At 46.7% G+C, this 26,937-nt stretch overlaps 1 protein-coding gene and 1 pseudogene across 5 annotated transcripts; both read right to left on the reverse strand.

The window, feature by feature from the left end:
- The window catches only part of LOC124039535, a 27,828-nt pseudogene extending 18,886 nt beyond the window's left edge, over window positions 1-8,942 (reverse strand).
- A 2,235-nt stretch (window positions 8,943-11,177) lies between these two features.
- Window positions 11,178-23,203, reverse strand: LOC124039536 (transferrin receptor protein 1-like). 5 transcript variants are annotated; one of them, XM_046355615.1, is made up of 18 exons: window positions 23,067-23,203; window positions 20,271-20,327; window positions 18,199-18,318; window positions 17,703-17,880; window positions 16,267-16,404; window positions 15,984-16,071; window positions 15,638-15,763; window positions 15,386-15,481; window positions 15,134-15,273; window positions 14,836-15,005; window positions 14,493-14,612; window positions 13,825-13,910; window positions 13,147-13,210; window positions 12,929-13,076; window positions 12,740-12,830; window positions 12,243-12,470; window positions 12,020-12,169; window positions 11,178-11,879 (listed from the first exon to the last, which is right to left on the reverse strand). In XM_046355615.1, the coding sequence occupies exons 5-18, from the start codon at window positions 16,320-16,322 to the stop codon at window positions 11,667-11,669; spliced, it is 1,776 nt and encodes a 591-aa protein (XP_046211571.1). In that variant the 5' UTR covers window positions 16,323-16,404; window positions 17,703-17,880; window positions 18,199-18,318; window positions 20,271-20,327; window positions 23,067-23,203; the 3' UTR covers window positions 11,178-11,666. The 5 variants fall into 5 exon arrangements, with proteins under 5 accessions (XP_046211571.1, XP_046211569.1, XP_046211572.1 ...); XM_046355613.1 differs by having other exon boundaries at window positions 18,096-18,318; XM_046355616.1 differs by having other exon boundaries at window positions 18,199-18,389.
- Between the last annotated feature and the right edge of the window lie 3,734 nt (window positions 23,204-26,937).

Below are 26,937 nucleotides of genomic sequence, written 5' to 3' on the forward strand. Positions count from 1 at the left end.
GTCCCCCCACTGACCTGTACAGCAGCGTGAGGAGCCACACAGAGAGGAGATGAGGATGTCCCCCCCACTGACCTGTAGCCACACAGAGAGGAGATGAGGATGTCCCCCCCCACTGACCTGTACAGCGTAGCCACACAGAGAGGAGATGAGGATGTCCCCCCACTGACCTGTACAGCGTAGCCACACAGAGAGGAGATGAGGATGTCCCTCCCCCACTGACCTGTACAGCGTAGCCACACAGAGAGGAGATGAGGATGTCCCCCACTGACCTGTACAGCGTAGCCACACAGAGAGGAGATGAGGATGTCCCCCCACTGACCTGTACAGCGTAGCCACACAGAGAGGAGATGAGGATGTCCCCCCCCCCACTGACCTGTACAGCGTAGCCACACAGAGAGGAGATGAGGATGTCCCCCCACTGACCTGTACAGCGTAGCCACACAGAGAGGAGATGAGGATGTCCCCCCACTGACCTGTACAGCGTAGCCACACAGAGAGGAGATGAGGATGTCCCCCCACTGACCTGTACAGCGTAGCCACACAGAGAGGAGATGAGGATGTCCCCCCACTGACCTGTACAGCGTAGCCACACAGAGAGGAGATGAGGATGTCCCCCCACTGACCTGTACAGCGTAGCCACACAGAGAGGAGATGAGGATGTCCCCCCCCCCCCAGGATGTAGCCACACAGAGAGGAGATGAGGATGTCCCCCCCCACTGACCTGTCCCCCCACTGACCTGTACAGCGTAGCCACACAGAGAGGAGATGAGGATGTCCCCCCCACTGACCTGTACAGCGTAGCCACACAGAGAGGAGATGAGGATGTCCCCCCACTGACCTGTACAGCGTAGCCACACAGAGAGGAGATGAGGATGTCCCCCCCCACTGACCTGTACAGCGTAGCCACACAGAGAGGAGATGAGGATGTCCCCCCACCTGACCTGTACAGCAGAGAGGAGATGAGGATGCACTGACCTGTACAGCGTAGCCACACAGAGAGGAGATGAGGATGGACCTGTACAGCGTAGCCACACCCCCACTGACCTGTACAGCGTAGCCACACAGAGAGGAGATGAGGATGTCCCCCCACTGACCTGTACAGCGTAGCCACACAGAGAGGAGATGAGGATGTCCCCCCACTGACCTGTACAGCGTAGCCACACACTGAGCCACACCCCACTGACCTGTACAGCGTAGCCACACAGAGAGGAGATGAGGATGTCCCCCCACTGACCTGTACAGCGTAGCCACACAGAGAGGAGATGAGGATGTCCCCCCCACTGACCTGTACAGCGTAGCCACACAGAGAGGAGATGAGGATGTCCCCCCACTGACCTGTACAGCGTAGCCACACAGAGAGGAGATGAGGATGTCCCCCCCACTGACCTGTACACTGACCTGAGGATGTCCCCCCACTGACCTGTACAGCCACACAGAGAGGAGATGAGGATGTCCCCCCACTGACCTGTACAGCGTAGCCACACAGAGAGGAGATGAGGATGTCCCCCCCACTGACCTGTACAGCGTAGCCACACAGAGAGGAGATGAGGATGTCCCCCCACTGACCTGTACAGCGTAGCCACACAGAGAGGAGATGAGGATGTCCCACCCCCCCACTGACCTGTACAGCGTAGCCACACAGAGAGGAGATGAGGATGTGTCCCTGTCGCTTCCTCAGACGATCCAACAGAGAACCAAGAGGAGCCAGCTCTGTCACCTACACACACACACACACACACACACACACACACACACACACACACACACACACACACACACACACACACACACACACACACACACACACACACACACACACACACACACACACATTAGAGACAATACACACACACACGTTAGAGACACATTAATTAATACAACGTAGTCAATGAGAGTGTGTGTGTGTGTGTGTGTGTGTGTGTGTGTGTGTGTGTGTGTGTGTGTGTGTGTGTGTGTGTGTGTGTGTGTGTGTGTGTGTGTGTGTGTGTGTGTGTGTCTCACCATCTTCATGGGGTGTGTGAGCACCACTCCATAGAGCCGTATGAGGTTCTGGTGGTTGAGGGAGTGCATGGCGTTCACCTCTCTGATGAAATCATCCAACCCCTCAGTGTCCAACACACTGTCTGTCTTCAGACACTTCACCGCTACTGACAGCTAGAGAGAGGAGGGGATGGAGGGAGGGAGGGATGGAGGGAGGGAGGAAGGGGGATGGAGGGAGGGATGGAGGGAGGGATGGAGGGGGGATGGAGGGAGGGAGGGATGGAGGGATGGAGGGGGATGGAGGGAGGGAGGGATGAGGGGGATGGAGGGAGGGGTGGAGGGAGGGATGGAGGGAGGGAGGGAGGGGGGTGGAGGGAGGGATGGATGGAGGGGGGATGGAGGGAGGGATGGATGGAGGGGGGATGGAGGGAGGGATGGAGGGGGGATGGAGGGAGGGATGGAGGGAGGAAGGGGGGATGGAGGGAGGGATGGAGGGATGGAGGGAGGGATGGAGGGATGGAGGGATGGAGGGAGGGATGGAGGGATGGAGGGAGGGAGGAAGGGAGGGATGGAGGGAGGAAGGGGGGATGGAGGGAGGGATGGAGGGATGAGGGGGATGGAGGGAGGGATGGAGGGATGGAGGGAGGGATGGAGGGGGATGGAGGGATGGAGGGAGGGAGGGAGGAAGGGGGGGATGGAGGGGGATGGAGGGAGGGATGGAGGGAGGAAGGGGGGGATGGAGGGAGGGATGGCGGGGGGATGGAGGTGGGGATGGAGGGGGATGGAGGGAGGAAGGGAGGGAGGGAGGGATGAGGGGGGATGGAGGGAGGGATGGAGGGAGGGATGGAGGGAGGGAGGAAGGGGGGATGGAGGGAGGGATGGAGGGGGATGGAGGGGGATGGAGGGAGGGATGGAGGGATGGAGGGGGGATGGAGGGGGATGGAGGGAGGGATGGAGGGGGGATGGAGGGAGGGAGGAAGGGGGGATGGAGGGAGGGATGAGGGGGGATGGAGGGAGGGATGGAGGGAGGGATGGAGGGAGGGAGGAAGGGGGGATGGAGGGAGGGGGGATGGAGGGAGGGATGGAGGGAAGGATGGAGGGATGGAGGGGGATGGAGGGAGGGATGGAGAGGGGATGGAGGGAGGGATGGAGGGATGGATGGAGGGATGGAGGAAGGGGGGAGGGATGGAGGGAGGGATGGAGGGAGGGATGGAGGGAGGGAGGAAGGGGAGAGAAAGAGAGAATGACATGTTTTACTTTGTGAACCAGCTGTCAGATGAAATCATTCTCTAATATTTTGTTGGTAAAATAGATGTATTGTCTGTCTGTCTGTCTGTCTGTCTGTCTGTCTGTCTGTCTGTCTGTCTGTCTGTCTGTCTGTCTGTCTGTCTGTCTGTCTGTCTGTCTGTCTTTCTGTCTGTCTGTCTGTCTGTCTGTCTGTCTGTCTGTCTGTCTGTCTGTCTGTCTGTCTGTCTGTCTGTCTGTCTGTCTGTCTGTCTGTCTCACTCACTCACTCACTCACTCACTCACTCACTCACTCACTCACTCACTCACTCACTCACTCACTCACTCACTCACTCACTCACTCACTCACCACTTGTCCAGTCGGTCCGGTCCACTCTCCTCTCCTGACGACTCCAAAGGTTCCGTCTCCCAGTCGTTCACACAGCTGAAGCTCTGCCTCCCGGATCAGACAGGTCAGGGCTGCCCCCGACGACGGCCCATCGCTGGACGGGGTTAAGCCTTTAAACACCAGGCGCAATAATCGTTCATATACATATAGTTATGTGAGTTAACATACTCCAACAACAACTCCTCATTAAAACAATACTGTTTACAGGTCACTAATGGAGGAGATCTGTGTGGGCTATACTCAGCCTTGTCTCAGGATGGTAAATTGGTGCTTGAAGATATCCCTCTAGTGGTGTGGGGGCTGTGCATTGGCAAATTGGCTGGTTTTTTTTCCTGCCTGTTTGGCCCTGTCCGGGGGTATCATCGGATGGGGCCACAGTGTCTCCTGACCCCTCCTGCCTCCACTATTTATGCTGCAGTAGTTTATGTGTCGGGGGCTAGGGTCAGTCTGTTATATCTGGAGTACTTCTCCTGTCTTATCCGCAGTCCTGTGTGAATTTAAGTATGCTCTCTCTAATTCTCTCTCTTTCTCTCTTTCTCTCTTTCTTTCTTTCACTCTCGCGGAGGACCTGAGCACTAGGACCATGCCTCAGTACTACCTGGTATGATGACTCCTTGCTGTTCCCAGTTCAGCTGGCCATGCTGCTGCTCCAGTTTCAACTGTTCTGCCTGCGGCTATGGAACCCTGACCTGTTCACCAGACGTGCTACCTGTCCCAGACCTGCTGTTTTCAACTCTCTAGAGACAGCAGGAGCGGTAGAGATACTCTGAATGATCAGCTATGAAAATCCAACTGACATTTTTTTATTTTATTTATTTTACATTTATTTAACCAGGCAAGTCAGTTAAGAACATATTCTTATTTTCAATGACGGCCTGGGAACAGTGGGTTAACTGCCTGTTCAGGGGCAGAACGACAGATTTGTACCTTGTCAGCTCGGGGGTTTGAACTCGCAACCTTCCGGTTACTAGTCCAACGCTCTAACCACTTTACTCCTGAGGTGCTGACTTGCTGCACCCTCGACAACTCCTGTGATTATTATTATTTGACCCTGCTGGTCATCTATGAACATTTGAACATATTGGCCATGTTCTGTTATAATCTCCACCTGGCCACCCCTCATAGCCTGGTTCCTCTCTAGGTTTCTTCCTAGGTTCTGGCCTTTCTAGGGAGCTTTTCCTAGCCACCGTGCTTCTACACCTGCAGTGCTTGCTGTTTGGGGTTTTAGGCTGGTTTTCTGTACAGCACTTTGTGACATCAGCTGATGTAAGAAGGGCTATATAAATACATTTGATTTGATTTGAGTAGGTCAAAATCTAAAAAATAATAAGCCTGGAGTTGGGATAATGTAAAGAATATGTCAAACACCCACACACCTGGAGTCATCAAGGTGGGTGATGCCCCCCGGGGCTGCTGTGGGTCGGAGTCAGAGTCAGGTCTTTTCCCTGGAAATACCTGCTGGCCCAAACACAGAGACTACAGCTTAGAGAGACTTTACCATGTACACACACATGTACACTAAACACATGCACGCACACGCACACACACACACACACACACACACACTGTCATGCCCTGACCATAGAGAGCCCTTGGTTCTCTACGGTGTAGTAGGTCAGGGCATGACTAGGGGGTGTTCTAGCTCAATATTTCTATGTTGGTGTTTTATATGGTTCCCAATTAGAGGCAGCTGGTAATCGTTGCCTCTAATTGGGGATCATATTTAGGTAGCCATTTACCCCACCTGTGTTTGTGGGATATTGTTTTGTGTTTGTGCATCACTACTTTCACGTTTCGTTATTGTTTTTTTGTTTAAAGTTTCACCGTAATAAAGATGTGGAGCTTCAATTACTCTGCGCCTTGGTCCGCTCATTACGACGACCGTGACACACACACTCAGCCATGCATGCACGTTCACACACACACACACACACACACACACACACACACACACACACACACACACACACACACACACACACACACACACACACACACACACACACACACACACACACACACACACACACACACACACACACACACACACTCAGCCATGCATGCCCGCATGCACGTTCACACACACACACACACACACACACACACACACACACACACACACACACACACACACACACACACACACACACACACACACACACACACACACACACACACACACACACACACACACACACACACACACTCAGCCATGCATGCCCGCATGCACGTTCACACACACACACACACACACACACACACACACACACACACACACACACACACACACACACACACACACACACACACACACACACACACACACACACACACACACACACACACACACACACACACACACTCAGCCATGCATGCCCGCATGCACGTTCACACACACACACACACACACACACACACACACACACACACACACACACACACACACACACACACACACACACACACACACACACACACACACACACACACACACACACACACACACACACACAGCTAAGAGGGATTCACACTCACTGTGTGCTGTACCTTGCTCATCCAGGATTTGCGTTTACAGAGAGCTCTCCTCCTCTTGACTGCCTCCCAAAGCCTCCTCTGTCCTGCAACACACAGAGAATACATTACACACCGTCAGCCTCCTCTGTCCTGCAACACACAGAGAATACATTACACACCGTCAGCCTCCTCTGTCCTGCAACACACAGAGAATACATTACACACCGTCAGCCTCCTCTGTCCTGCAACACACAGAGAATACATTACACACCGTCAGCCTCCTCTGTCCTGCAACACACAGAGAATACATTACACACCGTCAGCCTCCTCTGTCCTGCAACACACAGAGAATACATTACACACCGTCAGCCTCCTCTGTCCTGCAACACACAGAGAATACATTACACACCGTCAGCCTCCTCTGTCCTGCAACACACAGAGAATACATTACACACCGTCAGCCTCCTCTGTCCTGCAACACACAGAGAATACATTACACACCATCAGCCTCTGTCCTGCAACACACAGAGAATACATTACACACTGTCAGCCTCCTCTGTCCTGCAACACACAGAGAATACATTACACACCGTCAGCCTCCTCTGTCCTGCAACACACAGAGAATACATTACACACTGTCAGCCTCCTCTGTCCTGCAACACACAGAGAATACATTACACACCATCAGCCTCTGTCCTGCAACACACAGAGAATACATTACACACTGTCAGCCTCCTCTGTCCTGCAACACACAGAGAATACATTACACACCGTCAGCCTCCTCTGTCCTGCAACACACAGAGAATACATTACACACTGTCAGCCTCCTCCGTCCTGCAACACACAGAGAATACATTACACACCGTCACCCTCCTCTGTCCTGCAACACACAGAGAATACATTACATACTGTCAGCCTCCTCTGTCCTGCAACACAGAGAATACATTACATACTGTCAGCCTCCTCTGTCCTGCAACACAGAGAATACATTACATACTGTCAGCCTCCTCTGTCCTGCAACACAGAGAATACATTACATACTGTCAGCCTCCCTCTAACACACTGCCACCCCATCATCTATGTATGTGACATCTTGGATCGCTACAGGACAAAGAAATAAGAAAATAGATTGAAGAGAGACAGGACTGTGTGACTGTGTTATGACTACCTTGTGACTGTGATATGATCACGTTGTGACTGTGACATGACTACATTGTGACTGTGACATGACCACGTTGTGACTGTGATATGACCACGTTGTGACTGTGATATGACCACGTTGTGACTGTGACATGACCACGTTGTGACTGTGACATGACCACGCTGTGACTGTGACATGACCACGTTGTGACTGTGACATGACCACGTTGTGACTGCGATTGGGACAATTTCTAGAGGAATAGACATGGTAAATCCACTACAATAGCTTTCCTTGATCTTTTTTTACACTTTAAAATAGGATATGACTTCACACACCTGGCCTCCCCATGCCGATCTTCTCCAGGTCTTCATTCTTGACGTAGTCGAAGTGTGACAGGCGGGTCACGTTCAGCTCGTCACGGACACGCAGGAAGTACTGCTGCAGCTGAACGTCTGTTAACAGATCTATCAACCACTCTGTCCCCTCCTCCGTCATCTACACACACACACAGTCAACATACCAACAACAACATCAACCAGTGTCTGACACAGTACATAAGACTTTACCATGTTTTCTCCCACTCTCTCCTTCCTCTCTTCCTTCTCCTCCTCTTCTATCTCGTAGGACAGATGCTGGTACATATAGTTCTCTGCCATGGCTGCTGCTCCCCCACACTCGTCCTCCAATCTCCCCTCACCCGCCGCCCCTCTTTCAATACTCTATGGTTTTTGTCCTGGTTTCAGCTGTGTGTGTTGAAGCAGTGGTACATCTCAGTTCCTCTCTGTGTCACTCTGCTGCGAGTCTGCCCAGTGTTGAGCTCCCCTCAACCTCGCGACCTTCTGCCTAATCAACACACACACACACACACACACACACACACACACACACACACACACACACACACACACACACACACACACACACACACACACACACACACACACACACACACACACACACACACACACACACACACACACACACCAGGAGACATCTGACACCACTCTCTCCTGTCTCTATCAGCCAAGCTAAGCCTTCTATAAACTGTCCTATTCTCTATCCATCTGTGCTGACTCACCCCTACACACAGCACAGGACACTTCCACACCTCCCGGGCCGCTCTATCCCTTTCTCCCTATGACTCTCAACATCCTCCGTCTACTGTTGAATAATACAACATCCCCGGAGAGAGAAGAGAGAGCTAGAAACAGTGCTTTCTATGTGACTCTGTTTAATTGAGGGCACTCTGGGTCTGAATATGGAAATTTAAATATAGCCTGTATTACCCCCGATTCAGCCTCTCTCTCTGCATTATAAAACAGCACTGCAGTGCAGACTACTGTTGCTATAGGGAGAAAACACTACATAACGAGCCTACGCGAGCCCTCCTCCCTTTCTCTCCTAGTAAACAGTAGCTCTTGTTGAGCTAGGCTAAATAAGCTAAGAGATATGCGCATTGAATCCGTTTTAAAAAACTAATCTACTGAAATGTTAAATGGGACATGTCGCATCACTGATCCATACACTGACTAGCCTATTAACGGTAACCTCATCAGAGACAGAGACCCAAATCAAGATAACAGTATAGTTCATGCAGACGCTCATCGAGATATGTAAAAAAAAAAAGAGAGATGGGGAGAGAAAGACAGACTCTATTTTCTCCACCTCGCCAAAACTCGCCTTAATCACTTGTTGTTTTCAGAACCCTTCATTTTTCTTGGTAAAATAAGCAGTCGGTTGTTTTCTGTCTGTTCCCTGTCCTCTCCTGTAATTCCTGGTCGCGTGTTGCTGGGATTACTGGCGTGGCGTCACCGCGTTTTGCGCACATTGAGATACAGTACGTTCCAGGCCGCCAACATTGCATTGAAACATTGCATTGAAACATTTGCATTAAAACATTGCATGATCTATTGGGTAAGGATAGGCTATCGGTGATTTTTGGTAGTTAGCGTCCAACGACGATTTGGTATTTGATTAGGATCCCCATTAGCTGTTGCAAAAGCAGCAGCTCCTCTTCCTGTGGTTCACACAAAACATGAAACATAATACAGAACATCATTGGACAAGAACAGCTCAAGGACAGAACTACATACATAACAAAAAGGCTATGAAAAGACTCCTGGTGGCATGTCTGGTGGGATAAGTGTGTGTCAGAGCTGTGTGTAAATTGACTATGCAAAACAATTTGCGATTTTAAACACATTGTTTCTTATAAAAATAATTGATGCTGTCAGTCTCTCCTCAACTCTTAGCCAAGAGAGACTGGCCTGCATAGTATTTATATCAGCCCATCAATGAACAATAACCACACACACACACAGTTTATGTATTGGTGCGTTAAACCAAAGGGTTTATTGAAGCACAGCAGAAAAACAGAACTCATCAACAGTACAGAAACGGCTAAACACACATACACGGTCCTCTACAGCATGTTAACACACCAAGTAAGTGGTAGAAAAGTCAGGTGAACATGTATGGGTTCAGCCTAGCACTGACAAGTCTGTAACAGAAATGTCAGAACAGTTCCACTAGTTAGCTGGTTGACGGAGTGCGATCAATAATCAAAAGAGAACAATCACTATTTAGCGGACGGCTGCAACAGGAGTTTCAGTGTCAGTGATAATAAATGCATGGGAAAATATTTAGGAAGATAATCCTGTTGACCTGAATGGGAACATTTGTTGTAGGGATTGCATTTGTAAGGGAAATCACAGTAACATGCCATAGGACGTATCCATTACAACTCATTCAGAGAGGAACAATAGAAGAGTGTTAGATCACACAGATCAGATATACTAACCTAACACAAAGAGAGAGAGAAAAATGACTGAGAAACACTGTTTCCTGATAAATGACTTCACCCTTCAGTGAAATATGAGTCACTGCCCCCGACACACACAGATATATAACTCTGGGAAACACTGTACCCAATAAATTACTTCACCCTTCAGTGAAATATGGGAGTCTCTGTCCCCGATACACACAGACATATAACTCTGGGAAACACTGTACCCAATAAATTACTTCACCCTTCAGTGAAATATGGGAGTCACTGTCCCGATAGATAACCACACACACTGGTAGGCAAAAACTACCACCAACACTTATCATTATGGAAGACACTGCTCCCGATAATAGTTCAAGTCAGAAATTGACTTAAACTGCTCCAAAATAACACTGGTTAACAGAAATGACTCTTTCGCTGCCTGAATAATATTATTTTTACATGTTCAGCTCAGAGTGGCGAGATTTAGCATGTTTGTTTTGGTGAGCCCATGCTGCATGAGAAATTACACAATATTACCTATATAGTTAACTTCTTCTGACCAGAGCCATTTAAGGCTATATATAAAATTGTAATTACAGACGTGACCCAAATAGCTACCTCCCCGACATGTCTAAAACATGCTTAGAATTTGTAAATTCACCATGGACTCCGAATTTAAGTGCATCCATTTCATCAAATCAAAATGTGACGAAGTCATGACATCCGCTGCCGTCGGTAACCATGTTTCTGTGGTGATACCCAGATGCTGGGGTTTCTGTTTCCATAGTAATGTGTGGGAGCAGTCGGTGATGTATTTCTGTTAACAGAGTCATGTATACAGCGGAAGTCTGACCATCTGTAGCTGGACAGTCTTTCATCCGGGTCAAAACGATAGTGTCGGTCTCAATTCTCTTCCCCCATTAGATTCTGTTCTCACTTCAACTGCAAGGCAAACTGAAAGGCAATATTTACACCACATGTCATGGGACCTTGGATGGTCAGTCTGTATACGTGACTCTGTTGCTTCAGCAGTAAGAGACAGTATAACTGCCATAAGTATGGAAGACATTCCTCCCGATAACTTTATACAATGAACTGATAACTTTATCAAAAACCAAATGAAGGAACACATAGCCATCAAGTCTGGAAGGCACAGCTCCTGATAACTTTATCAAAAACAAAATGAACGAACACATAACCATCAAGTCTGGAAGGCACAGCTCCTGATAACTTTATCAAAAACAAAATGAACGACATTTAAACATGTATAGTGAGCACTGGCACTGAAAAATAAATCAACTCTTAACCTAAACTAACAACATGAAACTGCCATAAGTCTGAAGGCACTGCTTCCAAAAATGTTATAAAAATAAACAAGAACTTTATCATCATTAAAACAGAGAACATGTATATTGGACTGATAGATATATAACGTATAAATAGGCTCCTCTGTGTCGAGGGATTAGAGGTCGATCAATCTCAACATTCTTCAGGAAGTCCAGTAACTGAAACTGGAAGGAATGACAGTAGTTCCTGGTCTCTTATTACATCGTCACCCCCGACCAATCCGTCTTCATCTCATCCTGGATTTTACAGTGAACCAGGATGGACGGATGGACGGACGGACACTGTTACATCTGGTTGTCGCTGTCCCAGACGTCTCCAGAGAGAGCATTGGCACAGCCCTGTAGCGTCCAGGTGGCCAGGGCCAGCTGGGTCCGCAGCACCTCTCTGTCCTCACCCTCCAACAGGGCTGCCAGGGTGTGGGAACCACGGCCAAACAGCAGGTGGCGGAATGGAACCTCTTTGGGGGAGACATATGGAGAAAGGAGGTTGTGTTCCACCTAGGGGGAGAGAGACGAGAATCCAAGTGTTAGTTTATGAATCAAGACAGAACCACTACTGATTGACTTGTGTTCACTATAAAACTGGAGCCTTATGGCATTGATCAGTTAGATTACAAGGGTGTGTGTGTGCGTCTCACTCTCATGATGCGGTCGTTGATGTTGTGGCAAGCCAGTGTGTCAGTGAGGTCGGTGTTGAGTAGGTCAGTGTTGAGGTCAGTAGCAGCTCTACTGTAGGATCCTAAGGCCATGATGAGCCAATGGGCTGACAGACTCTCAGCAGAACCATCCTGTAACAACACAATAACATTAGAACTATACCTAACAACAACAAACAAAAACAATCATGTCATATAAACAAACCAGGGTGACTTGTTTGAGGCGCTGGTTGATCTTGACCACAGATTGTCTGAGAACCGTCCTGTAGCGTTGCACATCTAGACGTAGCACGTGGTCGTGGACCAATCGTAACGCCAGCTGACCTGCGACCAATCCCGCCCCAGTGGCTAGGGAATTAAGACGATGGGCGGTGGCGTAACCAAGGTGATCCTTGTTGTCAAGAGAGGTGCCGTAGTACGGGTAGGCCTCAGACTACAACGCGCGCACACACGCACACGCACACACACACACACACACACACACACACACACACACACACACACACACACACACACACACACACACACACACACACACACACACACACACACACACACACACACAGGGGAGACAAAGACAGACAATTCTATTACAGACAGTTATCGAAATCAAACTATCTGTAAACAAAACATCGAAACCTGAGAGTGTGTGTGTGTTAGTGTTTGTTAAGGTGTGTGTTAGTTATTGTGTGTGTGTCTCACCCCCTGAGAGACGAAGCGGAAGGAGAGAGAGGGGATTCCAGAGAAGGCCAAGAAGGGATATGCAGAGTCTTCCATCTTCATGGGCTCAAACCTAATCACACACACACGCACACACACACCTTTATGCCTATTGTACAGACATATCTTTGGAGTGATCTATCATTGGAGTGATATGCGAGGTGTACTCACACTGCCTTCTCAAAGTTGACTCCAGACACCTTATCATACAGAGACTTCCCAGACTCTCCAAAACCAATGGGATTCTTCACCTCCTTCGTGGTGCTTTCCAGAAGGCTGTAGAGTAGGGGACTGGCAGACACTTTGAATTCACCATGGCCTGAAGATCACACACTATTAGATTAGAAGGATACTTTGTATGAAGTATTTTTGTGGTTGTGTGTACTCACCAGTGACCACTCCATCCAGACTGATGTAGGTGAAAGCTCTTCTGTCCAGAGAGGAGAAGAAACTCTGGAGAGGAACACACACGACATTACATACCCCTCCCTGCTAGTGTAGAGGCTGGTCCAATCAGCGCCTTCCAGCAACATATTATTATCGCCTAATACTAGCTAGAACACTGACATATCCTGAATACTTTCCACCCAGTGTGTGTGTTGAACTGTAAGGGGTGTGTGTGTGTGTTGTGTGTGTGTGTGTGTGTGTGTGTGTGTGTGTGTGTGTGTGTGTGTGTGTGTGTGTGTGTGTGTGTGTGTGTGTGTGTGTGTGTGTGTGTGTGTGGTGTGTGTGTGTGTGTGTGTGTGTGTGTGTTGAACTGTAAGGGGTGTGTGTGTGTGTGTTGAACTGTAAGGGGTGTGTGTGTGTGTGTGTGTTGAACTGTAAGGGGTGTGTGTGTTGAACTGTAAGGGGTGTGTGTGTGTGTGTTGAACTGTAAGGGGTGTGTGTGTGTGTTGAACTATAAGGGGTGTGTGTGTGTGTTGAACTGTAAGGGGTGTGTGTGTGTGTTGAACTGTAAGGGGTGTGTGTGTGTGTGTGTGTGTGTTGAACTGTAAGGGGTGTGTGTGTGTTGAACTGTAAGGGGTGTGTGTGTGTGTTGAACTGTAAGGGGTGTGTGTGTAGTTCACCTCCAGCCACTCTGTAGATCCAACACCGCCGTATTCTCCTGCACTCCAACTGGCAAACACCAGACTCCTCCTGGGACGGAAACCATCTACACACACAGATGTCAGAATGTGTGTGTTGTGTGTGTGTGTGTGTTAATGTATTGATGTGTGTGTGTGTGTGTGTTAATGTATTGATGTGTGTGTGTGTGTGTGTGTTAATGTATTGATGTGTGTGTGTGTGTTAATGTGTTAATGTATTGATGTGTGTGTGTGTGTGTGTGTGTTAATGTATTGATGTGTGTGTGTGTGTGTGTGTGTTAATGTATTGATGTGTGTGTGTGTGTGTTAATGTATTGATGTGTGTGTGTGTGTGTTAATGTATTGATGTGTGTGTGTGTGTGTTAATGTATTGATGTGTGTGTGTGTGTGTTAATGTATTGATGTGTGTGTGTGTTAATGTATTGATGTGTGTGTGTGTGTGTTAATGTATTGATGTGTGTGTGTGTGTGTTAATGTATTGATGTGTGTGTGTGTGTGTTAATGTATTGATGTGTGTGTGTGTGTGTTAATGTATTGATGTGTGTGTGTGTGTGTTAATGTATTGATGTGTGTGTGTGTGTTAATGTATTGATGTATTGATGTGTGTGTGTGTGTTAATGTATTGATGTGTGTTAATGTATTGATGTTACCTGTGTGCACCATCTCAGACACAGCTCTAGCCAGCTCCAGTAGCAGTGTGGTCCCGACAGTGGCTTTAGCGTAGCCTGGACCCCACGCATCCCTCTGAGCCCCCAGTAACACGTACTGATCTACACAAAAACAGTCAAATTAACACAAAACCCACTCACAAACACTGTGCATAGAGATGATACATTACTGTTCAAATGTACAGAGTTCAAAGATAATGTTTTGGAGTGTTCTGTGTGGCTTGGTTGGAAAAAGTTTGGTGTTAGCAATGCCAGGGTTCTAGGCTTGAATCCTGCTGGAGTCACATACACTACAATGGATGCACTCACACAGACAGACACATACCTGGCTCAGTGAAGCCCTTGATGACTCCAAAGACGTTGTGGATCTCTGTGTCCTTCAGCACGTTGTTCACCTCCACAGTAACATCTTCACTACTAGCCCCTCCCAGGGTGTACTTCACATTCTCCAGTGAGCCTTTAAAACTGAGAGGGGACTCAAGCCCACCTATACGCCTGGGGATAGATCGACAGTTACGTGTGTGTGTGTGTGTGTGTGTGTGTGTGTGTGTGTGTGTGTGTGTGTGTGTGTGTGTGTGTGTGTGTGTGTGTGTGTGTGTGTGTGTGTGTGTGTGTGGTCTTACGTTAGTATCTTGGCAGCACTAGCAGCAGTAATGCTTTGGGCCAGTACAGTAGGCAGACCAGAAGACTGAGTGGGAGGGAACTGGGTGTGGTTGAAGGAGGGGAAGCCTGGCGTGAAGGGGTCCCCTGAACCTAGATGGACCTACAGGAGAACATCACAGAACGTGAACATAGAACGTTAAATGATTGTAGTTGCAGAAGCATCTCTGAATCAGGCTCAGTAAGATTCACCTTGTAGTGGTGTGAGTACTCACATGTCCGTACAGTTCAGTAGTTGGTTGGAACTTGTAGTCTTTAGGGTCGAGGTAAATCAACACAGCAGATACTCCCAATGCTGCTACATTAGCCACCTGAAACACAGAAGTACACTGAAAACCACCTTTTCTCACACACTCACACACACACACACACACACACACACACACACACACACACACACACACACACACACACACACACACACACACACACACACACACACACACACACACACACACACACCTTACCTGCTGTGCCAGGCTGATCTGTCCTGTAGCTCTCAGTAGAATCACAGTGCCATTCAGCTCAACCTTCAGAGTCTGTAGCAGCATCAAGTCCTCTTGACTCCCATAGTTACCATACACCGCCTTGCCCTGCAGACACACAAAACAGATCCCCCTTGTGAGATTCAGGCAACAACTGTGATTGCAAACATCCAATGTGGCAGAAAATATGTTACAAACATGCCACTTTCCAAGCCTTTAACCGTAACAGATTATTTTGGCTCAGATTTCACACTATGAAATATTGGCCGAAAATATCAAAAGAGATGATCAGTCAATATAATTCAATGTGGACATCTGATTGGCTGACCTGAGCTTTTCCTGTGGCACTATAGGCCAGATAGCCCTTAGGCTGGCCCACCTCCTCTTGGCCAATCATAACACGGTTTGGCTTCTGACTGTGGGTAAAGGGATTGTGGAGGAGAATGTTACAAGCAAAGTGGAATTATGAGACAAAGAGTGTGTGTGTGTGTGTGTGTGTGTGTGTGTGTGTGTGTGTGTGTGTGTGTGTGTGTGTGTGTGTGTGTGTGTGTGTGTGTGTGTGTGTGTGTGTGTGTGTGTGTGTGTGTGTGTGTGTGTGTGTGTGTGTACACCTGTTGGCTGTCTGTAGTTGGACATAGTGTACGTCAGTCCAGGGCTCCATCTCCATACTCTTAAAGCTGTCAAACACATGATATTCCAGAATGCCATCTGCACTGCTCCCTGCCACGTGATCTGGCTGTTCAACATCACTGCAGAGAGAGAGGGTGGACCGTATTTCACACTACTTTGGATTATAATTGGATTTTAAAGCTTGCATGAATGTCATGCTTATTATAATGTGTGTCATCATCATAAATCAACTGAATTATACTTAAAAAACACATAGGCTGTAACAAAAGCTAGCCAATGTCAATGAGCATTAGCATTCTAGCTAACAAATGCTTCATCCAAAATAGTTATTTTGCAAAGCTCACAAGCAAATATCAAGCAATAATCAAAACATAATTGTAAGCGCATTAGAACCCCCAAAATATATTTTGTTTAGAAGTAATAAAAAGTCAATGAACAGCATTCTCACATAGGTGTTCCTTTTGTCCAGGTGGGAAAGGGCAATAGAGATTGCATCATCTGTGGATCTGTTTGGGCAGTATGCAAATTGGAGGGGGTCTAGGGTTTCTGGGATAATGGTGTTGATGTGAGCTATTACCAGCCTTTCAAAGCACTTCATGGCTACGGACGTGAGTGCTACGGGTCTGTAGTATTTAGGCAGGTTGCCTTTGTGTTCTTGGGCACAGGGACTATGGTGGTCTGCTTGAAACATGTTGGTATTAGACTCAATCAGGGACATGTTGAAAATGTCAGTGAAAACACCTGCCAGTTGGTCAGCACATGCCCGGAGCACACGTCCTGGTAATCTGTCTGGCCCTGCAGCCTTGTGAATGTTGACCTGTTTAAAGGTCTTACTCACGTCGGCTACGGAGAGCGTGATCACACAGTCGTCCAGAACAGCTGATGCTCTCATGCATGCCTCAGTGTTGCTTGCCTCGAAGCGAGCATAGAAGTGATTTAGCTCGTCTGGTAGGCTTGTGTCAATGGACAGCTTGCGGCTGTGCTTCCCTTTGTAGTCTGTAATAGTTTGCAAGCCCTGCCACATAAGACAAGCGTCGGAGCTGGTGTAGTACGATTCAATCTTAGCCCTGTATTGACACTTTGCCTGTTTGATGGTTCGTCGCAGAGCATAGCAGGATTTCTTAGAAGCGTCCGGGTTAGAGTCCCGCACCTTGAAAGCGGCAGCTCTGCCCTTTAGCTCAGTGTGAATGTTGCCTGTAATACATGGCATCTGGTTGGTGTATGTACATACAATCACTGTGGGGACGATGTCCACGATGCACTTATTGATAAAGCCAGTGACTGCGTCATTCATTTGGGAGTTTTGGATAGGATTACGGTGACCAACAGTCACAGTGAATTTGAATGCGGTCATGACTGGTGAATTCTGGTGTGGCGGTAATACGGTCAAAAACCCTGTGTGTGTGTGTGTGTGTACCTCAGTCTGCTGTTGAAGGCGTCAGGAGTTAGTTTTTGTGCCAGCAAGCTGGTGATGTCATTCCAGGTTAGAGAGGATTCTACTACAGCCTCCTCAGCTACGCCTACTTCCTGCTCAGAATCACAAGTGATTGGCACCTTGTGGGGAGAGTGGTGGCTCACATAGCCAATCAGATAACCTAAAACAGAGAAAGTGAAGAGAGAAAGACAAGAGAGAGTGGATTAACTCATTTTGCATTGCCTGGTGCCCCAGGTGGCTGGAGATTTCACTTTAGGACCAATGGAAGGGTCTAAAATGTGTAAACTGCACAAGGCGATGCAAGACGACCTTGCCTAGGGAGAAAGGGTGAGTGTGACAAAGAAATTAAAAAAGAGCATGAGGAAGAGTGTGTACCGATGATGAAGATGAAGAGGGTTCCAAGAGACAGATAACACACTTTGCGGTTGTTTTGCTGTGGGCGGGGCCTGTATGAGGGCGAGTCTCCTGGTTGGCCCACCTGCTCAGTGGGGGCGTGGTCATCTACTTCATCATCAGACAGTCTCACCTCCACGTGGCTCCCTTCGTCTCCCTCTTCGTCCGACTGCAGAGTGAAGTGGCTGTACCGCTCACTGTTAAACTACACACACACACACACACACACACACACACACACACACACACACACACACACACACACACACACACACACTGAACAAAAATATAAACAAAACTTGTAAGAATTTCATAAGGAAATTGTTGACTGATTTCCTTATGAAGGAAATCAGTCAATTGAAATGAATTCATTAGGCCCTAATCTATGGATTTCACATGACTGGGAATACAGATATGCATCTGTTGGTAACAGATACCTTAAAAAAAAAAAAAAAAGAGGGGCGTGGATCAGAAAACCAGTCAGTATCTGGTGTGACCACCTTTTGCCTCATGCAGCACGACATCTCCTTCACATAGAGTTGATCAGGCTTCCAGTTCTCTGCTGCTAATGACTGGAACGAACTGCAAAAATCACTGAAGCTGGAGACTTATATCTCCCTCTCTAACTTTAAGCATCAGCTGTCAGAGCAGCTTACCGATCGCTGTACCTGTACACAGCCAATCTGTAAATAGCTCACCCTGCTACCTCATCCCCATATTGTTATTTATTGTTTTGCACCCAAGTATCTCAACTTACACATCATCATCTACATACACATCTATCACTCCAGTGTTAATGCTAAATTGTAATTATTACCTATTACTATTTATTGCCTTTACCTCCCTACTCTTCTACATTTGCACACACTGTACATTGATTTTTCTATTGTGTTATTGACTGTGTGTTTGTTCATGTAACTCTGTTGTTGTTTTTGTCGCACTGCTCTGCTTTATCTTGGCCAGGTCGCCGTTGTAAATGAGAACTTGTTCTCAACTGGCCTACCTGGTTAAATAAAGGTGAAATAAAATAAAAATAAAAAGGCTGTTGATTGTAGCCTCTGGAATGTTGTCCCACTCCTCTTCAATGGTTGTGCGAAGTCGCTGGATATTGGCGGGAACTGGAAAACGCTGTCGTACACGTCGATCCAGAGCATCCCAAACATGGCTCATTGGGTGACATGTTTGGTGAGTATGCAGGCTATGGAAAAACTGGGACATTTTCAATTTCCAAGAATTGTATACTTATCCTTGCGACATTGGGCCGTGCATTATGCTGAAACATGAGTTGATGGCAGTGGATGAACGGCAAGACAATGGGCTCAGGATCTTGTCATGGTATCTCTGTGCATTGAAATTGCCATAGAGAAAATTCAATCGTGTTGGTTGTCTGTAGTTTATGCCTGCCCATACCCCCACCATGAAGCACTCGGTTAACAAAGTTGACATCAGCAAACTGCTCGCCCACACGACGCCATGCACATGGTCTATGGTTGTGAGGCCGGTTGGACGTACTGTCAAATAAAATAAAAAACAATGTTGCAGGCGGCTTATGGTAGAGAAATTAACATCAATTCAGCTCGTGGACATTCCTGCAGTCAGCATGCCAATTGCACGCTCCCTCAAAACTTTAAACATCTGTGGCATTGTTTGTGTGACAAAACTTCACATTTTAGAGTGGCCCTCTATTGGCCCCAGCACAAGGTACACCTGTGTAATGATCATGCTGTTTAATCAGCTTCTTGATATGCCACATCTGTCAAGTGGAAGGATTATCTTGGCAAAAGAGAAATGCTCACTAATAGGGATGTAAACATATTTGTGCACAACATTTGAGAGAAATAAGCTTTTTATGTGTATGGAAAATTTCTGGGATATTTTATTGGAGGGGCTAGCGGCAGCAGGCCCAGCTTAGATAATCAACATACTTACTATTATTCCGCCGCCTACTCCGTTTATGCTAGAAACGTTTAGAGTTTTAGCTAGCCCCACCAACTTTACTTGTGAAGTTACCATCTAGTTTCAGCTCATGAAACATGGGACCAACACTTTGCATTTATTTTTTTGTTCAGTATATAGCTAAATGTGTTCGTGTAGCAGGGTGTGCATTTGTGTTCTACAGACTCATAGTACATGTAGGAAAAAAGAAAGACCCCTCACCATTTTTGAAAGTGCCGACCTTGCTTGATTGATAGTTGCTGCCATGATATCATGAAGCTAGAGAGAGAGAAAGAGAGAGGAATAGAGAAAGCGGGAGAGGAGAGGAGAGGAGAGGAGAGAAAGAAAGAAAGGAGGGAGAGAGAGAGAAATAAAGAAAGAGGGTAAGAAAGGGTGTAGAGAGCGAGAACAGGTTAGTCTAAAGTCATTTTTGAGGTTATACACATTCTGTTTCTCCCTGAAATGTACACCTCTTCACTCCCCCTCATGGACTTCATTGGATTGGCTTCCATCATGTTTCTTATACCAATTCAGTGTTTTTAACACAAAACAGAGCAGCCATTCACTGTACCAGAGTTACACCATCAGGCCCAGGAATATTTACTCTGTAAATACACAGGGTTTAACACCCCTATGTGTGTTTCAAGCCCAGGATACTTCAGGCAGGAAGTTACAATCAAAGCCACAAACCGACACAGAAATACTTCTGCTACCAACCGACACCACAAATCACTCAACACAAGAGATTATCACACACACAAAGACACACACACATTCCCTCCCTCCTATGATATCCCATCTACTCTCGCTAAGACTGAACACTAGTCTGCACCTTGGCGTTCTCTCACACTGAAGCCAAAACACACACGCTATTACAACAGACAGTGAGAACCTCAGAAGCTAAATCCCAAATCACCCCCTTCCACTCACACCACCACCACCAGTGTCCCAAAGCTGAGGAAGTAAAAATGATCTACAGTGTAGGGGCTTAGCCCCATTGTCTGATTTCGAGGCTTGACACTTAACAGATGAAATACCTCCCAAATTAAATGTTTAACTGAACCAGAGGTGTATATATTGCATAATAACAGGGGGAATTTGTTCATTTGAATGTCATGCTTGTTAATGACTGGGAGTTTATATAAGGAGTGTGCTACTCTATTTTTATAGTTTACTCATCAGCACCTCCACATAAAATAACTTCTGGGTGTGCGCCATCTCATGTGTTTTACTCCATTATTGAAAAATGGAACATGAATTGCATCATTCAAGTCACAAGTATGTCCCAGAGTTGGTTTTATTGTTCCCCTGGCCACTCTCTGGAAGTCACCCTAGGAGTTTAGTCAGAAACACGTGACAATGGAAGGCCCTCCGAGTGAGTTGGTAAAGGCGAGTGGGTGGTCTGGGATTCACAGAGCGTCACAGCATCAAAGACCGTAGAGTAAAAAAAGATCTGGGGCAAAGTTACGAAACTCATAACCTGAACATCATGTATCTCTAAATCATCTCTGAGCCATAGCCAAACTCAGTGAAGAGGAAAACAGCCCTCAGAACCAGTTCTACACCCCCCCTCCACACACACACGCGCGCACACACAATGTGAGAATCACAAGTGGGGAATACTGGAATAGCACAGATGCTTTTAAAGAGGCTCTAAAAGAAGAACACCAATACCAAACACACCATCATGTCCAGCTTAGACAAGCTAGCTAGCTAATAACGATAGTGAGCTGTCACTCATGGCTGCATTATTTATGATATTTCATATTGGTGCTAGCAAGCTAACATCCCCTGAGATGATTTATATTATACAACGGTGTGCAACTGCAGCCCGCAATTTGGGGCGTTCCCCCTCATTCACGACATATTAATGCTTGTGTCACACTTGAATGTGGGTCAATCAGGAAATAAAAGTATTATCTGAGTTTTCACCCCCGCCTACTGGAGTCCTCCTTGCTAGCTAGCGGGAGTGACCCCGGTAGGCAGTGTCCTCCCGAACACTGTCCCTCGCCATTGTTATGAGAACTGCGGGACAGCAGTGTCTGACAGGTGGGAGACCGTACGGCTAGCTACCGTTGTTACCCCCGCCCAATCTTCTGTGGGGTTTATCGGCAGCTGGCATCCAACCTTTTCGTACATTATAAACTGGGGGGTTCGAGCCGTGAAAGCCGTGGTATATCAGACCATATACCACAGGTATGACAAAACATTTATTTTTACTGCTCTAATTACATTTGGTAACCAGTTTATAATAGCAATAAGGCACCTCGGGGGTTTGTAATATAAGGCCAATATACCATGTCTAGGGGCTGTGTCCAGGCACTCAGTGTTGCGTCTTGCAAAGAACAGCCCTTAGCAGTGCTATATTGGCCATATACCACACCTCCTTAGGCCTTAATTAACGCTGCCTACTGTAATGGAGCGCCCGCCTCCTGCCTGTACCAAATTACAAATGGACCAATATAAGACTAAAGAGAGGTTCCTGCAGATGCAGGCCACAATTGCACCCTTCTCATATTACGCTGCTGCTGGTCGCCAATGACTTAAGACGAGGAAGCCATAACTAGTTCAAAGACAAATCTGCCAGATGCCCTGAGGAAGACTTCTACACCAATTTACAGTTTAACATTGCAATACTGTTTTAGGAACTAGCTAAGTAACGTTACAAGAAGCTGTTTGACGTCAAGCTATGAAGTCGTATTGACTGTCAGGCACTGTTCACATGCTTTTATGGCCAGCCGGCTAATAATAATGACCATAATGGGTAGCTAGCAATATTTTTATTTTCGAATATCATTGACAACTTGAAAGGGACTTAACTAAGTTACATCTACATTTAATGGCTATCTACCGTTAGCTAGTAACCGATTAATCTCAACTTTATTTATTTAATTAAATCGTTGAGCTTTAAATCGGTTACTGTAGCTAGCTAACGTTACAGACAGACAGTTGTCGCTAGCTCAGCAATTTTTGCTACAGCTTATCAGTAAAACATTGCAATAAAGCCTCTAGTGTTACCTTTGGTTAGCTAGCTTTCTACTACAGCTAGTCAGTCACCTTTCTCCGCTGACTGTCAGTTCTCCGTCGCACTCACGCGCTGCTCCTGCTCTGCGTGCTTGGGTGTACTTCCGGGATCACGTACATTACCACTCCCCATTTCTCTTTCCCAAAACACACACACCTGACTATGTGCTTTAGTATCTTTAGCTATTACAGTGACAATAGTGACTGCTGTGGAGGACACAAGAAAACAAAAATAAGCATACTATTGATAGGTCTATTCAATATGTGCGTGCATGCGGATGTGTTTGGTATCCCTTCCTTGCTTTTGATTTATTTAACCTTTATTTAGCTAGACAAGTCAGTTTAAGAACAAATTCCTATTTACAATGATGGCCTACCCAGCCAAACTCTCCCCTAACCCAGACGATGCTGGGCCAATTGTGCACCACCCTATGGGACTCCCGACCACGGGCAGTTGTGATACAGCCCAGGATCAAACCAGGGTCCATAGTGACACCTCTAACACTTAGATATAGTGCCTTAGACTGCTGCACCACTCGGGATCAATGTGGATGATGATGCTGGAATTTCCAGTTTTAGATGTTGTCACATACAGTAGCAGTCAAAGGTTTGGACACACCTACTCATTTAAGGGTTTTTCTTTATTTTTACTATTTTCTACATTGTAGAATAATAGTGAAGATATCAAAACTATGAAATAACACACATGTGCAACAGTATAAATTTAGACCGTCCCCTTGCCCATACCCGGGCGCGAACCAGGGACCCTCTGCACACATCAACAACTGACACCCACGAAGCATCGTTGCCCATCGCTCCACAAAAGCCACGGCCCTTGCAGAGCAAGGGGAACCACTACTTCAAGGTCTCAGAGAAAGTGACGTCACCAATTGAAACACTATTTAGCGCGAACCACCGCTAACTAAGTTTCACATCCGTTACACATGGAATCATGTAGTAAAGAAAGAAGTGTTAAACAAATCAAAATATATTTAATATTTGAGATTCTTCAAAGTTGCCACCCTTTGTCTTGATGACAGTTTTGCACACTCTTGGCATTCTCTCAACCAGTGTCATGAGGTAGTTACCTGGAATGCATCTCAATTAACAGGTGTGCCTTGTTAAAAGTACATTTTTGGAATTTCTTTGGTGACAAAACGGATGGCACTGTGATAGACTGCATCCAATTTGTTGAGTAGAGTGTTGGAGGCTATATTGTAAATGACATCGCCGAAGTTGAGGATCGGTAGGATGGTCTGTTTTACGAGGGTATATTTGGCAGCATGAGTGAAGGATGATTTGTTTCAAAATAGGAAGCCGATTCTAGATTTAATTTTGGATTGAATATCCTTAATGTAAGTTGAAAGGAGAGTTTACAGTCTAACCAGACACCTAGGTGTTTGTAGTTGTCCACATATTCTAAGTCAGAACCGTCCAGTGTAGTGATGCTAGACGGGCGGGCGGGTGCGTGCAGTGATCGGTTGAAGAGCATGCATATAGTTTTACTTGCATTTAAGAGCAGTTGGAGGCCACGGAAGGAGAGTTGTAGAAGCACAGTGGCTAAGAAAAACTCCCTAGAAAGGCCAACACCTAGGAAGAAACCTAGAGAGGAACCAGGCTATGAGGGGTGGCCAGTCCTCTTCTGGCTGTGCCGGGTGGAGATTATTACAGAACATGGCCAAGATGTTCAAATGTTCATAAATGACCAGCATGATCAAATAATAATAATCACAGTAGTTAACGAGGGTGCAGCTAGTCAGCACCTCAGGAGTAAATGTCTTTTGGCTTTTCATAGCCGATCATTAAGAGTTTCTCTACCACTCCTGCTGTCTCTAGCGAGTTGAAAACAGCAGGTCTGGGACAGGTAGCACGTCCGGTGAACAGGTCAGGATTCCATAGCCGCAGGCAGAACAGTTTTAACTGGAGCAGCAGCACGGCCAGGTGGACTGGGAACAGCAAGTCATCATGCCAGGTAGTCCTGAGGCATGATCCTAGGGCTCAGGTTCTCCGCGAGAGTGAAAGAAAGAGAGAAAGAGAGAATTAGAGAGAGCATACTTAAATTCACACAGGACACCGGATAAGACAGGAGAAGTACTCCAGATATAACAAACTGACCCTAGCCCCCCCGACACATAAGCTAGCCTTAGCTTTTCTAACTGCCGGTGTATATTGGTTCCTAACTTTCCTGAAAGGTTGCATATCACGGGGGCTATTCGATGCTAATGCAGAACGCCATAGGATATTTTTGTGCTGGTCAAGAGCAGTCAGGTCTGGAGAGAACCAAGGGCTACATCTGTTCCTGGTTCAATTTTTTTTGAATGGGGCATACTACTTTAAGATGGTGAGGAAGGCACTTTTAAAGAATAACCAGGCATCCTCTACTGACGGGATGAGGTCAATATCCTTCCAGGATACCCGGGCCAGGTCGATTAGAAAGGCCTGCTCCCTGAAGTGTTTTAGGGAGCGTTTGACAGTGATTGTTTGACAGTGGTTGTTTGACCGCAGACCCATTACAGAGGCAGGCAATGAGGCAGTGATTGCTGAGATCTTGGTTGAAAACAGCAGAGGTTTATTTGGAGGGCAAGTTGGTTAGGATGATATCTATGAGGGTGCCCGTGTTTACAGATTTGGGGTTGTACCTGGTGGGTTCATTGATAATTTGTGTGAGATTGAGGGCATCAAGCTTAGATTGTAGGATGGCTGGGGTGTTAAGCATGTCCCAGTTTAGGTCACCTAGCAGCACGAGCTCTGAAGATAGATGGGGGGCAATCAATTCACATATGGTGTCCAGGGCACAGCTGGGGGCAGAGGGTGGTCTATCGCAAGCGGAAACGGTGAGAGACTTGTTTCTGGAAAGGTGGATTTTAAAAGTAGAAGCTCGAATTGTTTAGATACACACCTGGATAGTAAAACAGAAATCTGCAGGCTATCTCTGCAGTAGATTGCAACACCGCCTCCTTTGGCAGTTCTATCTTGTCGGAAAATGTTATAGTTAGGGATGGAAATTTCAGGCTTTTTGGTGGTCTTCCTAAACCAGGATTCAGACACGGCTAGGACATCTGAGTTGGCAGAGTGTGCTTAAGCAGTGAATAAAACAAACTTAGGGAGGAGGCTTCCAATGTTAACATGCATGAAACCAAGGCTTTTACGGTTACAGAAGTCAACAAATGAGAGCACCTGGGGAATAGGAGTGGAGCTAGGCACTGCAGGGCCTGGATTAATCTCTACATCACCAGAGGAACAGAGGATGACTAAGATAATGGTACGGCTAAAGGCTAACAGAACTGGTCGTCTAGTACGTTCGGAACAGAGAGTAAAAGGAGCAGGTTTCTGGGCGCAATAGAATATATTCAAGGCATAATGTACAGACAAAGGTGTGGTAGGATGTGAGTACATTGGAGGTAAACCTAGGCATTGAGTAATGATGAGAGAGATATTGTCTCTAGAGATGTTTAAACCAGGTGATGTCACCGCATATGTGGGAGGTGGAACTAAATGGTTGGTTAAGGCATATTGAGCAGGGCTAGAGGCTCTACAATGAAATAAGACAATAATCACTAACCAGGACAGTAATTGACAAGGCATATTGATATTAATATAATAATAATAATATATAATAATATAATAATAATAATATAATAATAATAATAATAATATAATAATAAATAATATAATAATAATATATGCCATTTAGCAGACGCTAAATGGCATATTAGGGAGAGGCATGCATAGCCAAGTGATCATAGGGGTCCAGTGAGTGGTTGGGCTGGCTGGAGACACGGCGATTCAGACAGCTAGCAGGCCGGGGATAGCAAGCTAGCAGAAGGGCCTTAGAGGGACGTCGCGATGGAGGAAAGTCTGTTTT

The sequence above is a fragment of the Oncorhynchus gorbuscha genome, linkage group LG07 (genome assembly GCF_021184085.1).
Source record: "Oncorhynchus gorbuscha isolate QuinsamMale2020 ecotype Even-year linkage group LG07, OgorEven_v1.0, whole genome shotgun sequence".
NCBI classification, from domain to species: Eukaryota; Metazoa; Chordata; class Actinopteri; order Salmoniformes; family Salmonidae; genus Oncorhynchus; species Oncorhynchus gorbuscha.